This window comes from Glycine soja, chromosome 10, assembly GCF_004193775.1.
Source record: "Glycine soja cultivar W05 chromosome 10, ASM419377v2, whole genome shotgun sequence".
In the NCBI taxonomy this organism is placed as follows: Eukaryota; Viridiplantae; Streptophyta; class Magnoliopsida; order Fabales; family Fabaceae; genus Glycine; species Glycine soja.
The window spans coordinates 5,391,267-5,406,038 of record NC_041011.1 but is presented as its reverse complement, the minus strand read 5'-3'; the positions used below and the strand labels follow the sequence as shown (position 1 = coordinate 5,406,038).

At 30.9% G+C, this 14,772-nt stretch overlaps 1 protein-coding gene across 2 annotated transcripts; it reads right to left on the bottom strand.

Annotated features, from left to right (window-relative positions):
* Window positions 1-856: 856 nt before the first annotated feature.
* On the bottom strand, window positions 857-12,181 carry LOC114369650 (putative white-brown complex homolog protein 30). Of its 2 annotated transcripts, XM_028326885.1 has the most exons (15): window positions 11,889-12,181; window positions 11,143-11,216; window positions 10,059-10,331; window positions 8,792-8,855; window positions 8,572-8,718; window positions 8,357-8,391; window positions 7,005-7,078; window positions 6,456-6,708; window positions 5,789-6,386; window positions 4,180-4,476; window positions 3,573-4,067; window positions 2,905-3,053; window positions 2,269-2,558; window positions 1,582-1,715; window positions 857-1,032 (listed from the first exon to the last, which is right to left on the bottom strand). In XM_028326885.1, exons 1-15 carry the CDS (start codon window positions 12,077-12,079, stop codon window positions 876-878), a joined length of 3,231 nt encoding a protein of 1,076 aa, XP_028182686.1. In that variant the 5' UTR covers window positions 12,080-12,181; the 3' UTR covers window positions 857-875. The 2 variants fall into 2 exon arrangements, with proteins under 2 accessions (XP_028182686.1, XP_028182685.1); XM_028326884.1 differs by having other exon boundaries at window positions 5,789-6,708.
* Between the last annotated feature and the right edge of the window lie 2,591 nt (window positions 12,182-14,772).

The window sequence follows — 14,772 nt, the reverse complement described above, 5'->3', positions numbered from 1 at the left end:
TTATGTTGTCCATTAATTAAAAATCAATCACATTCAACAAAAAATAATTAAAAATCACATTAAGTAACTTTTAAAATAATTTTCAATTATAGAATAATCCATTATTGAAAAATATAAGTAATAATATATATATATATATATATATATATATATATGTATGTATATATATTACACTATACATTTCGGTTAAATTCTCATAAAAAAGTAACTGTTAAAATTTGTCTCATTTTAAAATAAATACTCAAATTTATAACATAACAGGGAATATGTGATTCTCAATACATTCATTATGTTTTAAGCCATATAAGATAAGATTTTTTTTCTTATCACCTAACACAAAAGTAAAATCAGCGCTTACACTTTGAAAACTTCACTTTCTTTTTATAAATTTCTTTAAAAAGCATATTAATATTAGTCTTAGCATTGTAACACTACGAGTAATCTTTACTTGATATGCGATTAGACATATTTAATAAAACTGGCCATGAGTCCATGACACACGTGTTACTGTTAATTGCCTAGCACATTAAAGCCAAACTTTTCAGAGACCCACAGTACATATGTATATCTTAACGTGGGTCTCACATAAAATGGATATATCATATATGCTCTTGAGTTAAATATGCAAATGAGAAAAAAGTTCCTATTGTTACCTACAGTGAGAAGCAAATTAACCAGAAGATTCCAAGGAGTGGTTGGATTAAAATTTAAAGAACTCAAGACACTATATCTTTTGCTATTATACATTTTTGCACAAACTAATTAAAAGTCCAAATATTTCAAAAACTGGAAACTATCCCTAATTGCTACAACACACAAGCAACGACATCTTAAAATCTTTAATTTGTGCATTAGGATTACAATCATACCCCAAATCACTTCTTTTGAGTGATCACTAAACAAAAGAAGGCCACAACTCGAGCAATTATACCGTAAAAAATGAGGGCAACCAGACAAAGAGGCCAGTCGCTGACATTATAGCCACTATTCATTAGTGAACTACACCGAGTTATCAGCCACACTCCAGTAAACCTAAAGAAAAATAGCATATTAAAAGAGTTATATTTGTGGCAAGATTATAAGGCAATTGAAACTACAATTTTATGTCCTAAAATGAGCATGTGTTTTCAAGTTTTTCTATAACCCATTGCATCCATAAACTCAAAGTCTCTAACAAAGAACATTTGATTATTAAGATCTCACCTTAATGAATTTTGTACCATCTTAATTAAAACTTCTAAGACATGGCTTAATAGATAACACAGGGAGAACAATAGGTATATCAGTTATCTTAATCTTTAAATGTCATTAATTGACTTCACACGCATCTAACACAACATCATTTGAATATTATATTTATATCATAATCCAGTTATTTGATTATACATTTTTTTTCATTTGCAAACTAATTTTGTTCCTAACCTAGAGTTGAAGTTTATACAATTACGCATTAAAAAATGTGCATGAGTGCATACATGTCTACATTTGTTTTCATATGTACGAGCATGAATGCATTCACTCAAAAATTCAACACTCCCCATAAGCAAATGGATTATAAAATCACTAATTATTAAAACAGACCTTTCAGCATTTGCAATGATAAAGGCCTCCAAAGCCCAATTTGGATAGCACAACTTTACAAGGATCTTCATAAAGACAGTATCTCTTGTCTGGTTTGCAATGAGAGTCATAACAACTGGGAGAAGCACTGACCACTACAAGTGATAAGAAAAGACCCACAAAGAGAAAGTCAAATGTGCAGTTATTAATTATCAGCAATTTGAAAATGTGGGCAAATGATAATCTGGTGTCATTTCTACATTGGTTAATGAATTAAAAATAGAAATTGGTTAATGAATTAAAAATAGAAATATTTTTCTAACTTAAATATGTTTAGAGTTCTTAATCAATGATCAAATTTTATTTTGAATTCCTAATAAATTATTTTATTAATTTTAGTCATTAATATATTAAAAATTTTATTTTGAGTCTCTATCGTCAATTTTGTGATGACGTGATAACATCACAATGTTGACGATATTTATAAGATCAATTTGTAAGATGATATATATGATTTAATTGATTTAGAGACTCAACAAAAGTTTCAATATATTAGAGATTCAAAATAATGAAAAAATTTATTTGAGATTTAGAACAATTCGGTCATTTATGAAAGATTTTTAACATATTTAAGCATATTTTTACTGGGATGCATAAAATTGTGATATCTAGGATCATTTTTACGCCTCATATTTATATGATCCATACCAGTTGTGCTGGAGCAGGCTCAAAATAAATTGCTATTGCATAAGCCATGCCAGATACACAGTACACAAGGCAGACCAAAACCGCGTAATTACTTCCGAAGCTTGACCTTGGATTGCTAAAAAAATAGAACATGGACAAATAAACTACAGGTTTGATGATTATATTGAAAAGTTCAATTGTATCTTTGGCCAAGAAATGAGCCAGACTGCTAATTCCTGATGCACTCTCCCTCCAGTATTGTAATTTATCCAGAGAAAATGCTCTGAGTGCTGCAATCTTGCAAAGTAAAGCTGCAAATGTGCAATACGTATGAGGGAAGACACACATAAAGCTTAGCTTAAATGAAAATTTAGTGAAAAAAACAAATCAAAATTTTGTCTTCTTTATAAGAAATAAGAAATAAAGTTTGATATAACTTTGGTTAAAAAATAAGTTAGACATGTAAAATAATTTTATATCGTTACCCAATTACTAATAACTTAATAGGATAAGATTATTAATTTTTATAATAATTATTTTTAAAATCATATCAATAGTAATTTATGATTAGATTAATTAACCCAAGAAAGAAAAAGACAGGTTCATTATTAGAAGAAAAAATGAGAATTAAATATAGCCGGGAGTTTTGAAACTTACAGACAGCAATAACGGTATAGGTATATCCAAGGGACCCAAATGTTTCATCATTTACTTTAGTAAGAGTTCCTAATATAGCACCAGCAACTAATAAGAGAAGGTAATCAACTGCTTGTGATTTTCCTTCCCGTAGTGTCTGCTTACAAATCCTGAACATAATGAAGATAGTTAATAATTAACCCACGTAATAATCCAAAAAGTATATAATTCATTGGAATACAAAAAGTATAAACAACTCAATTTGTTCAAAATATACTATGAAATTTAATTTTAAACAGACAGATTAACTAAAATTTCAAGTTTCATGCTGAACACTCTACATTATATCTTATGCATATGTATGTTAAGATACATAGGTAGTTACTTAACTCTATCTACAGTTTATTTCTTATTAGACAAAGTATTGATAAACTTGATTAAAATAAACTAGAAATCTAGCCTTGTTAGTTAGCTATCTCTATAAGGGCATTTGTATAACAACACATTTTTAAATATATTTTTTTTCATTGATTAAAATTTATTAAAAATTATAAAAAATTATGAATCTGACGTCTTATTAAATGACTCTCTCTCATGATTTGATAGTTTTCAATGAATTTCAACTAATAATAAAAGGTGTGTTAGTTGTACTCCTCCTAAATTAAATCCAAATATTTCATAATTCATACCGCCCAAGGTAATATCTATATTGTCGAGATACACCGGGAGCTCTTCGATTTGATAAGTCCTTAGTCTTTAAGAAGGTTGCCTCTATATGATCTCTTTGCATCTGAACATTACTCTTCATATCCTCCCAAAACTCATTAGCAAAGGATTGATCAACAGCTTCATCTGCACCCTTTATTGCATCATTTACATTTGAGGTGGAGGAGGAGGAGGAGGAGGCAGCAATTTGATCAGCAAAATGAAGCATATCTGGTGGTACTGGGTAACTATTATGTAGCATCCATCTTACAGGAAGTTGTTGATGGGTCACATTTCCATTTGGTTTCACTAAACCTTCCAAAATGTCGATAAAATGGTCTGGAGGATTCACGCGATCCGGTACGGTGATGCCAATGCTGGCAAAGTATTCTTCTACTTTCTTAACAGGGCCATGATATGCAGTAAGGCCACCTTTGGCTAGAAAGATTATATCATCAAACATTCTGAACAAAGTATAGCTGCAATACAACAAAATCAAAATAAGATATGAACTATATATATGTTGACTGATTACTCAATAAGCAAATTTTATTTTCTAGAATACGTTAATTCAAGCATGTTGTTACTTACCTTGGTTGGTGAAGTACCATGCAAATATTTACCCCTTCAAGTGCTTCGCGACGAAGTGCTTTAAGTAGTAAAGTGGAAGATGCACTGTCTAGGCCAGTTGTAGGCTCATCTAAGATTAATAATGAAGGCTCCATAACCATCTCCATCCCTACATTTACACGCTTTCGTTGCCCTCCAGATATACCTCTCTTCTCTACTGTCCCAACAAGGGAATCCCTCACTGCCTGGAGTCCTAAGGACTCAATTACTCTTTCAACAATCAGAACCTTATCTGGTTTTGGCATATCCGCAGATAGTCTTCGGTAATAAGAAACAACCATTAAAATGGAATTAGCAATTAGAAGACCACAATAAATAATATACAAAAGAATAGGTTAATGCTCTTATTTTGTATGAGACATTCAGTGCATGAGTTCACTATATAATCAGGAAGATAGTTATGTAGTTGGTGCAATTGAACCAGTTCCTTTTATCCATCCTTTTCTATTTGCAAATATTTCGTCATTCAAAGATCTTCATAGTTCATTTTAAAAGTTAGCACCTACGTAAAAATGTAAGAAGTATTGAAATGCATGATTAGAAATAAATTCTAAATCTCTATTGGCTCCTTTTACTAGTGATTATTATTACTATGTATTCCAAGTTTTTAGAAAGATAAGTCCTAGCATAACCAGTAGAATACGAAAACAAGATTGATGTTAACATGGGAGAGGTGAACTAATTTAATGAATCCTTCATATTTAAATAAGAGGGTAAAATACATACACCCTCTGAACTCTGAAGTATTGCCCTCTATCAGCTTACCCTTTTAAAATTGTTATCAACGAAACTGTGTAATTTGGTTTTGTGGAAAAAGTTACTTTGTCAGACACTGGAAACCAAATTTCAAGAGTAAATTACATAAATCCATTTTGGACAAATTTATACAAATAACATTTTTTGTTAGTTATTTTAAATGTTACATAAACCTCCTACAGCTTCAATTTTTTTGGTCACTATTAACTATTAAGGTCTATGAAAGGAGAGGGTAGAGTAGGAAATATGGAGCATATACATGGTCATGGAATGGAACGTACCAAAAATTTTGAGGTAAAAGTGAGGGAAGCAAGGGATTCAATTATTAGGGTGAACATATAGCTGAGAAAGGAGTAGTAGAAATGAGGAAGTATCTGGTGAGGAAAAGATTTGAGAGGAACACACCCCAAAGTTTTGCATTATTTTTTTTTCTTGCACTAAATATCTCTCCTTCTATATCTTCTAAATATATTCCATATGGATAGTATGAAAAGAGTTGCATTGTTACTTAATAAGTTAATATAGATAAAACAGAGTTATATTTCTAGTACCTTTTCATAAATCGTTAACAAAAAATAATTATTTAAATTAACCTTAAATTATACGAAGCAAATTGTCAAAGATTAACATAAACATGAGATTAGGAATGCATCATATATAACTGCTGAGTATACAAAATAAATTGTCCTAATTAATTAACCTTTGAATCAAGTGCAATGAACTAGAGGTAATAACAAACAAAGTTCACACATTTCAAGCATATGAAAAAAAGACAGGCACAGAGTAAGTTCTCCGAGGCAAATCACATAGATACCTGCATCTTGCACTGAAACGAAGATTTTCCTCCACTGTCAAGTTTCCATGCACAATATCATCTTGTGGCACATAACCAATAATTTTCTGATAACAATGAATGGATTCAGGCTTTCCGTTGATTAGAATTGAGCCTGTCATAGTGCATCCTCTTGTCTTCCCTGCCAAGGCAGAAAGAAATGTAGTTTTGCCAGCTCCAGAGGGACCCATCACAGCGGAAACTCGACCCGGCATGAGTTTACCAGACACACATCTCATTATATGTTTCCTTTTACCTTTCAAAGTAAGAGTTAAATCTTTAAAAGCTACCTCAATCACAGGCCTTGTTCGAACATCGCCTTCAGTCGCCATTGAAATAACTCCGGAGAAAGTCAAGTCCTTGTTCTTCTCTTGTTGAGCTTTCTCCTTCTCTATCTGACCATAAGCATACCTTAAAATTTGGCTTTGTGTGTGTAAATTCTTGCCCTTTGGCATCTGCTTCTTAATATTTTTATCTCCAATTTGTAGATTGAATCCTTCGTTGCTATGCGGGTCATCCTCGAAGGAATTCAACATTTTAGTAAGGTTGGTAGGTTCCTTGTTTTGTGCCTTTGAACCTGCTGATGGCTGCTCATACATGCCTGAAGAATTTGGAGGCATTGGTGGCAAAAATGTATCGCCCGTACCACGTTTAGCTTGGCTAGAATGATCTGGTTGCTTTAACGATTTTTTGCGAGAAAAAGTACGAGACAATTGCTCTTGCAATCCCCCTCTACCTTTCTTAGCAACATCTTTTGCTATTTTCCACCTTTCTCGGGCTTGTACAGTTTCTCTTACTTGTCTAGCAGCAGATTCCCTGGATTTAGCCTTTCTCCTTTCTCGAGTAACTAGAACTTGATCAGAACAATTATAAATGAAGATCAGGAGAGTACTCAATGCAACCTACAAGGGAAAATAGTATCAAATATGATAAACTAGACATAGGGAGAAGAAATTCTTGGAAAATATTTGACAATATTTCATGTTATTGCACATGCTAAAAAAAGAGCAAGTAAACTTTGGAACATTTTTAGGTTGATCTAATGTTTAATAATGTGTATGTAAAATAAACCATAACAGCTATGCATTCAAAAGAAAGTTGAATGAAAGTTTTCCATACTGCATAACTAATAAAGAAAAATGAAATAGAAGGGAAGCAAAGCATGACCTTATCCAATACCATATTAGATTCTACTTACAATAAGCAAAGCGCCATAAGCATGCATATTTTGGTTTGCTGTGTTTGGATTACAGGTACTCAACTTGGAACATGCTGCAAAAATGAACAATTTAGACTAAGATTCTGATTTAGTACCCTCCATTCTCAAACAAAATAAAGCATGGAAATGCGACAAAAGTTAAATCCAATTACTGATAGATAACCTTCAGGATCTGGTCCAGTTTATCATATCAACTTTGTTATAATGTATTCACCCCACTATGGAAAAAAGTTAAAATATGATATCTTCTTTTTTAGTTTGTAATTCCCCTCTAACTGTAACATCCTGTATATATCTACACCAATCTATTACAATCTGTTGCAACAATACTCCCAACTTCCTTCTAAAATACACTTCTTTCGGGACTTCTGAGTCTCTAACATTAACAATGATTGATAGGGACTTAAAAAAGATTCTTAATTTTTGCTTATTCTTAAAGCATTTTCGTACTTACTGAGAAAGACAAAGGAGAGCCTCCAAAGAGGTTGGTTAAAAATAGTAAGTTAAATCACAATTTTCTAATTAAAGCATGATTTTAGAAGAGTATAAATACATTTAAAAGAAATTAAGGATAAAACATATCAACAACCAAGCCTTGTCTCACTAGGTGAGGTTTGCTGCCACATGGAGAAACATTTATATAGAGACACTATTAACCTTTCTTCTTAATCGTTTTGCCAAGCTTCTCTTGATCTCCTTTGACCCCTAGCAATTATTCTATCCTCCAAGTAATCTACCCTCGTTACCAAGGCTTCTTCAGGTCTTCTCCATATATCTCAAAAACACTTATTAAGCCTAGCTTATACCATCTTTTCTATAATAAGTGATACCCCAATGTTCTCTCCAATGCATTTATTCCTAATCCTATCTTATTTGGTTTTTCCACTAAACCAACACAACATTCTCATTTATGCAACATTAAATTTATTCTTTTGTTGGCTTTTTACTATGCAGCATTCAATTCCACACAACATCATAAGTCTTATAACACCCAAAGCAGTCATCCAATTCACCACCCCACTTGAATCCCACAATTTACTTGTCCCTCTATTTTAGGAACCAACTTTGACACACTGATCGACACTCTCTCTCTCCATAAAGAGTAAAATACGTGAAAGCTACTTCATTTTTGGACCTGTCTGGATACAAGTGAGAAGTGCTTTTGAGAGTTTTTCTACTCACTTCTAGTCTTGTATCCAAATAGACCATTACTTCCCGTGGATGTGGTTTTTCATGTTGCACTGGATTTCCAAACACATATAACGGTGGAATAAATTAACCAAATAAATTATACTTATGATATATACAAAAAAGAAAAAAAGAAAACTTACGATTTTGGTGAGTAGAACCCATCCTGCAATAATATCTGAAATTGGGAAAAAACTAATGAGTGTGAATGCTCAATAGTTAGTACAAGGCTGGTTGTAATGGACATGAAAAGTAGTAGCATGTAATAATGAAGTTTTATTTAGAGGACATTATATTGCTAAAAAGGAAATTTAGATAATTTAAACATCGCAAAATAAGGTATAGGATAAATCAATACCCACTATCACAAGAAACTTTGCGTGTTGTAGTTGGGCAGTAGGATCCTGGAGAACAAAAGATGTCACTATTGTTCATCACACCAGACCAAATATCAGCACTGCCACAAGTATGATTTGTATCTCCCTGAGGTATCTGGTAACTATATCTGCAAATTTATTTTTAGTGATGAAGCTTAGAAAACAATATGGAGAAAAATTAATATCAAGAGTAGAGCTTACGGGTCACATATTCCGGTTGAATTGTTCAGTTTTGCAAGTGGACAATAAGAACCTAGCGGGCAAGCTTCACAGAGAAAAATCAGAAAAGTTAAAAAATAAGATGGTTAAGCAGCTGATTTTATCCATAAGAGATAATTCTAAATTTCAAACAAAAGAAAAGTTGGTTTTTGCATGATATGGAAGTTAGCACCATGACTAACAAAAACAAACTTGAAGAAAAGAATATGCATGTTCGTGTATGCATTATACACTAATATTCTTCATCTAGCTAGATAACAAAAATTATTTACACATTAATTAAATCATTTAGGGGGTGCTATTTATAAAAAAAACTCACAACCATATACATCAACATGGATGCTAAATATAATTCAGGTTTCATACTCTAATCATTTAGGGGATCATTTAGGGGGTGCTATTTATAAAAAAAACTCACAACCATATACATCAACATGGATGCTAAATATAATTCAGGTTTCATACTCTAATCATGACCCTAACCCTTGTGATAAAATTTGCCCCATAGTTCATTTTAGCACAATACTGACATTCAGTATGTTTTGAAGAAACTCTAACTTGCAGTCCTAAAACTAGAAATTCAGGATAATTTTTCTTTTTGACTGACTTGGCATATACGGAACCGGTCCTTTTTTGAATGCTTTCGTATCTGAGTTAGATTAATCCCAACCCCAAGTTCATGAAATTGCTTCTGATTCTAGTTTTTGTTGCATCTCACCTAGCACTTGTGTGCCCATATTTACAACCAAGTAATTTAAACAATCTTGGAACCATCTTTATAGTTTATGATAATGTAATTTAAACGACTTTGGAACCATTTTCATAAATTATTCTAGTTCAAACTTCAAAATCCCAAGAATTGCAACAAATGTGTTATTTGTAATTTATTTCTCTTTGATCTCAATGGTTGCCTTTTTCATAGACATAATTTTCAAGATATATTATGTTTTGTTAACAAATATTATGTGTATCCTGCCTGGTATAACGGAATTGTCGGAGGTATACATATTTCTTATCTTGTATCTGTGATATAATGAAGGGTCAATTTCCTTGTATCTTATATTATGCATTCAAGCTTGGAAAAAATGACAGCTTATAACAAAGACACAGATAATAGCAGAGATCCATATACAAGAAGAGTATTTGATGGATGCTTCAACAACAAAAAGATGGTTGTCTCAATAATTAGCACAATTTCATCCTAAATTACCAATTAATGGTAAAATTTGAAAAGGTATCACATACTTACGTATCATGCAAGTCAATCCTTGAGGGCAGAAAAACCCTTCACAACAAGGCTGACAGTTACTTGTTCTAAAAGGAATCTCCTTTACATCCTTTTTTAAGTCAACATTTTTGCCAGAACTACAACTCCATCCAGGTTCACAACCAGAAACCCATGAGGTCAAATTGCAATTCTTGTTAGGTTTTACGTAATTAGTGGATGATGCCGCTTGTTCCAAGAAACCATGGAAATAGTACCTTACTTCAGCCGCGGTACATATTCTATCTCTGAAATCCCCTGTCAATCAAATCTCATTATATCTAGGACCTTGTATAAAAATACGTGACAAGAAAAAGAACAAAGCAAATTTCAGTATATGCCATAGAGTTCCTTATCCTACAAATTCAAATGGCTCAATTACACAAAAGTATGTCTTTGGCACTGGATATAGTGAATGACAATCATTACCAAGAAGTTTTGATGAAAGGACTAGTTTGTGGCACTATCTCATGCAACACACATTTATGAGAATTGTAGTTTCCTTGTATCATAAGGAGACCGAAAATGCTAAAAAAACCAATATGATAAGTTTATACACAATGGATTCGTTTTTGTTTATGTGAGTTTCAAGTGAAAAATTGTACATTTTTTTTGAGTTATCTATAATCCTAATGGACAAACTTATTCTTACATCGTTGTCATGTTCCAAGGCGAAAAAAATCTACTAGAAATCCTCCAATCTTGAGTAATCATAATCTTGGTGTAAATGATATAATGTTACGTATAAAATTATTCATAAGCCTTCTTCACCTAAAAACTTAGGCTTTTATTGGGAGAGTTGGTTATTAGCAAAGTTTTAGAGCTTCCATGTCCAAGTATGGTCATGAGTTTGGTCCTTGTTGCCTCCACTCATCTAAATATAAAACTTGAAATTCAGCACAAGGTAGGGTAGAATTAAGCATTTTCCATGCTTCAAGCCCAATGCACTTTTGCATGAAGAAACACGCTAGATATATATATAATCATTTGTAAGCCTTTCCCTAACAGTTTGAGCTTTTGAGAGAGTTGACTTCAATTTACACTACAAGGCGAACATGGGAGCTCATACCTTTTTTTTTAACACAAGAATCCACGAAATCCAACCTTCCTTTAAAATCAAATGCTTCCTCCCAATCTTTATTCCTGAAATGCCAACAGTACTGTCAACACTGAAGTACAAACGCTACAACACAACATTTGTGCTATCTCATGTTAGATACTCCTAATATGCATACAACAATTCTATTTTCTACTTAAAGTTTTTGAACTGCGCTATAATAATAGGGTTAGGATACACAGTATTTACAATTACCAATGCTAACTTTTGAAACATTAACATAGCATAGGTGTTTCATGTTATAATATTTTTTTCCTACAGATAGAAATCTCCTTTCAAAGCAACCTTCTTCTAGTGGCGATTCCAACATTTGGTTCAGCACGTTGTGGAAAACTAGTTCCGCATGAAGCAATCTCGTTCGAAGCATGATCAGATACTAAACATAAACACCACATTATAAGAAACTAGTTTCTTCGGAAACAATCTCGTTCAAAGCATGGTCAGGCACTTAATGTAAGCATCTCTCTCTGCAATGAAAACTCGAACACTGGTTCACCACATTGTAAGAAACTAGTCCCTACCCCCAGACTCATCCCCCTCTCATGTTATAATTTGAACTCACATCCTAAACACATCTATGGGATTTATGTTAATTAATCTGACATTAATTTCATTTGTTTGCATAGCATGCATGCATGGTTATTACGTAGAGTCAATAACAAGGATAAGGAAATGATATAGAAAACAGACTGACTCACACATCCTTGATGCAGAAACCTAAACCTGCTTTAATGTCCTTGTTTAACAGGGAAGCGAGGTTTTGAAGCTCCTTGTAGATTTCTTCGGAGTAAAAGGAGGGTGCAAAGTTGTTGTCGGCGCATCGAATCCGCGACGCGAGGAGAGGGATCAACGTGAAAAGAAGAGGGAGCCATGATGCACAGTTCCTCATTTGAGTGATATGGAGGAGGAGAGTGGATCAAGCAAGCTTTGGTGAAGAACATGCCATGCATGGAATAATAGTGAAGAACGGTGAAGGTGGTGGAGGAAGAAAGAGAAGGAGGAAGGGGATAGTTGGCGATGAGTTTGAGACATTGGCAAATGGTGGAGTTTGAGGGAAATGTGAAAGGAAAGGACGTGGATTTGGAATGAAGAAATGGCCCAGAGAAATGGGTGGCTAGATTCAAGCATGTACATTCTTTCTTTCCATTCCAATACACGAGCCATGCATATGTTTTTTGCTTTATTTTGAGTCCATTTTATATATATATATATATATATATATATATATATATATATATATATATATATATGTTCTAAAAACAATATATTTTAATCAAGTACAAGTAAACGTGAGTAATAAAGAATAAACAAAGCATGTTATTAACCATTTCTTTTAACACGTCACTAATTTTATTTTATAAGCATAATTGCAAATACATATTATTCATTTTATATATATATATATATATATATATATATATATATATATATTAAATTAAGGTAAGTCATGAAAGATCTAAATCAATTAATTAAATAAGATAAGTGGTTGTACATCTCTGACACTAATTTCAAATCTTACAAATAAAAAAATAAATTAAGAATGAATTAAGTGACTCTATCCAACTAACCAACACCTTCACATTGATATGCCAAGTTGGCATATTAGGCTATATGAATTAGATGGATTGACCTAATAAATTCAATTCACTTTGCCATCAAATTTTTATTTTCACTGCATTCTAATTAAAAAAATATTTAATTATTATTTTATTCTTCTAATTTATTTTTAAGTTTAATTTGGTCTTCTTATTATTAAAATATTTAATTAGATTTTTTAATTTTTAAAAATATTTCAATTAGGTCTTTTTTAAAAAAAAGTTTCAATTAAGTTCCTTATTTTTTTAAAATTTAATTTGGTCCCATTTAAAATAAATTTTTTTCTTAATTTTAAACTTTTATGGAGCAAATGAAAGACCAACTTAAGCCTATTTAAAAAAAAAAATAAAAAAACCTATTTATTCTATTTTAAAACATACAAGTGTAAAATACTACCTAGAACAACTCTTTTATAATAACAATTTTTGTAACGTGTATATATATATATATATATATATATATATATATATTGACATAATAACATACGTTAAAATTTAAATAAATAAATAATAATATATTCAAATTCGAAATAATATAAAAAAAAAGTTACTTTATAAATTATAAAATATAAATTTAATACGTCAGTTACACCGGAAACTAAACTAGTAAGAATAGAAAATTGGAATTGGAAATCGGAAAATACATGTGACTAAACAAAGCCAACCCCACCCTCACCCAAAGTAAACAATAATACCCAAGCCTTAATTTTACCAAACAATTCACGGAACAATTATTCTCATTCCCAAAAATATGATTTAGTTGTGTAAAATGCGAGTGCAACCAAAAATAAAAAAATGGTAAGGTGATTCTATTGATTATTTGATCCACCTTCGTTATGTATTTTTTTTTCATTCCTTTTAGATAATGAAAAAATATTTTCATTTAGTTTTTTTTTACGAAAAACAGCGTAATTAATTTAAATATTAATGATGATAAATATTATCTTTTTTATTTGAATTAATTATGATACAAATTATATTAATGATGACACAAATTACTTTTTTTAACAGTAATCAAATTAATTGTGATATAAATTATTTTTTATTTAAATTAAAATTAATGATGACATTTAAAAAAATTAACTTATAACTAATTAATTCAATTTTAATTAAAAATGATAATGAATACTATTAAGAATGGTAACTCGCATTTATAATTAATTAAGAAAATTTTAAAAAATAGATAAAAAAAATACAATTTCGTTTTGTAAAAATGAATGTTCAGTGTGCGGTTTAATGCAATTTTAACTTAAAATTAGTCTAAATCAAATAAAAAAAATTAAAAGTTCAATTTAATTTGCTTTAAAGTATTTATGAAATCCAATCCAAACCAAATTATTTTTTTACAGTTCAGTTTTTGTGGTTTGAAAACCTAGTAAGTATGGAAATTAAAAAATGCTCAAGACTTGAATAATAACTAGGTCAACATTCAACAATATAGATAGATACCAAAAATTTTAACGGTTAAATTTAGAGTAAAATAATAATTATTTTCAAATTGAATAATATTTGAATAATAATTTTTCAACTTAAATAATAAACTATTAAATTTAAAAGTAAAAACAGTACATAATACATACTTCCAAATTCCATTGACCGAACTTCAAAAAACCCAATAAAACAAGATTCATAATACTTACTTTTAATCATGACAACTTAGAAAGTAGATATTCAACAATAAAAATATTAATTGTAATAATAGTTTTCAAGAGTGTTCATAGTGTAGTTTGATTTGATTTGATTCTTGTGTGTTAAGCCTAAGCTGCAAATTGAAGCGAATTGAAGCGAATCGCACAATTTGAAGAATTAAAAAAAGACTAAATGAAACCAATGACCTTTGATTTTTAATTTTTTGATCATTTTCGATTTGACACTCGATTTGGTTTGATTCTAAACATCCATAATAAAAAAAGAAAAAAATTTATACAATGGAAACATTATTCCGTTGACAAAATACATAATAGAATAATATTTTTGTTGTATAAAA

What these genes read in the sequence shown, in the direction of transcription:
- LOC114369650 (XM_028326884.1), bottom strand. Translation starts at nt 12,079, where the DNA reads ATGAGGAACTGTGCATCATGGCTCCCTCTTCTTTTCACGTTGATCCCT. An exon ending in GGTTTCTGCATCAAGGATGT is followed by an intron (nt 11,217 to 11,888) that starts GTGAGTCAGTCT and finishes TTGGCATTTCAG; the next exon opens with GAATAAAGATTGGGAGGAAG. An exon ending in CGTTTCAGTGCAAGATGCAG is followed by an intron (nt 4,477 to 5,788) that starts GTATCTATGTGA and finishes TTATTACCGAAG; the next exon opens with ACTATCTGCGGATATGCCAA.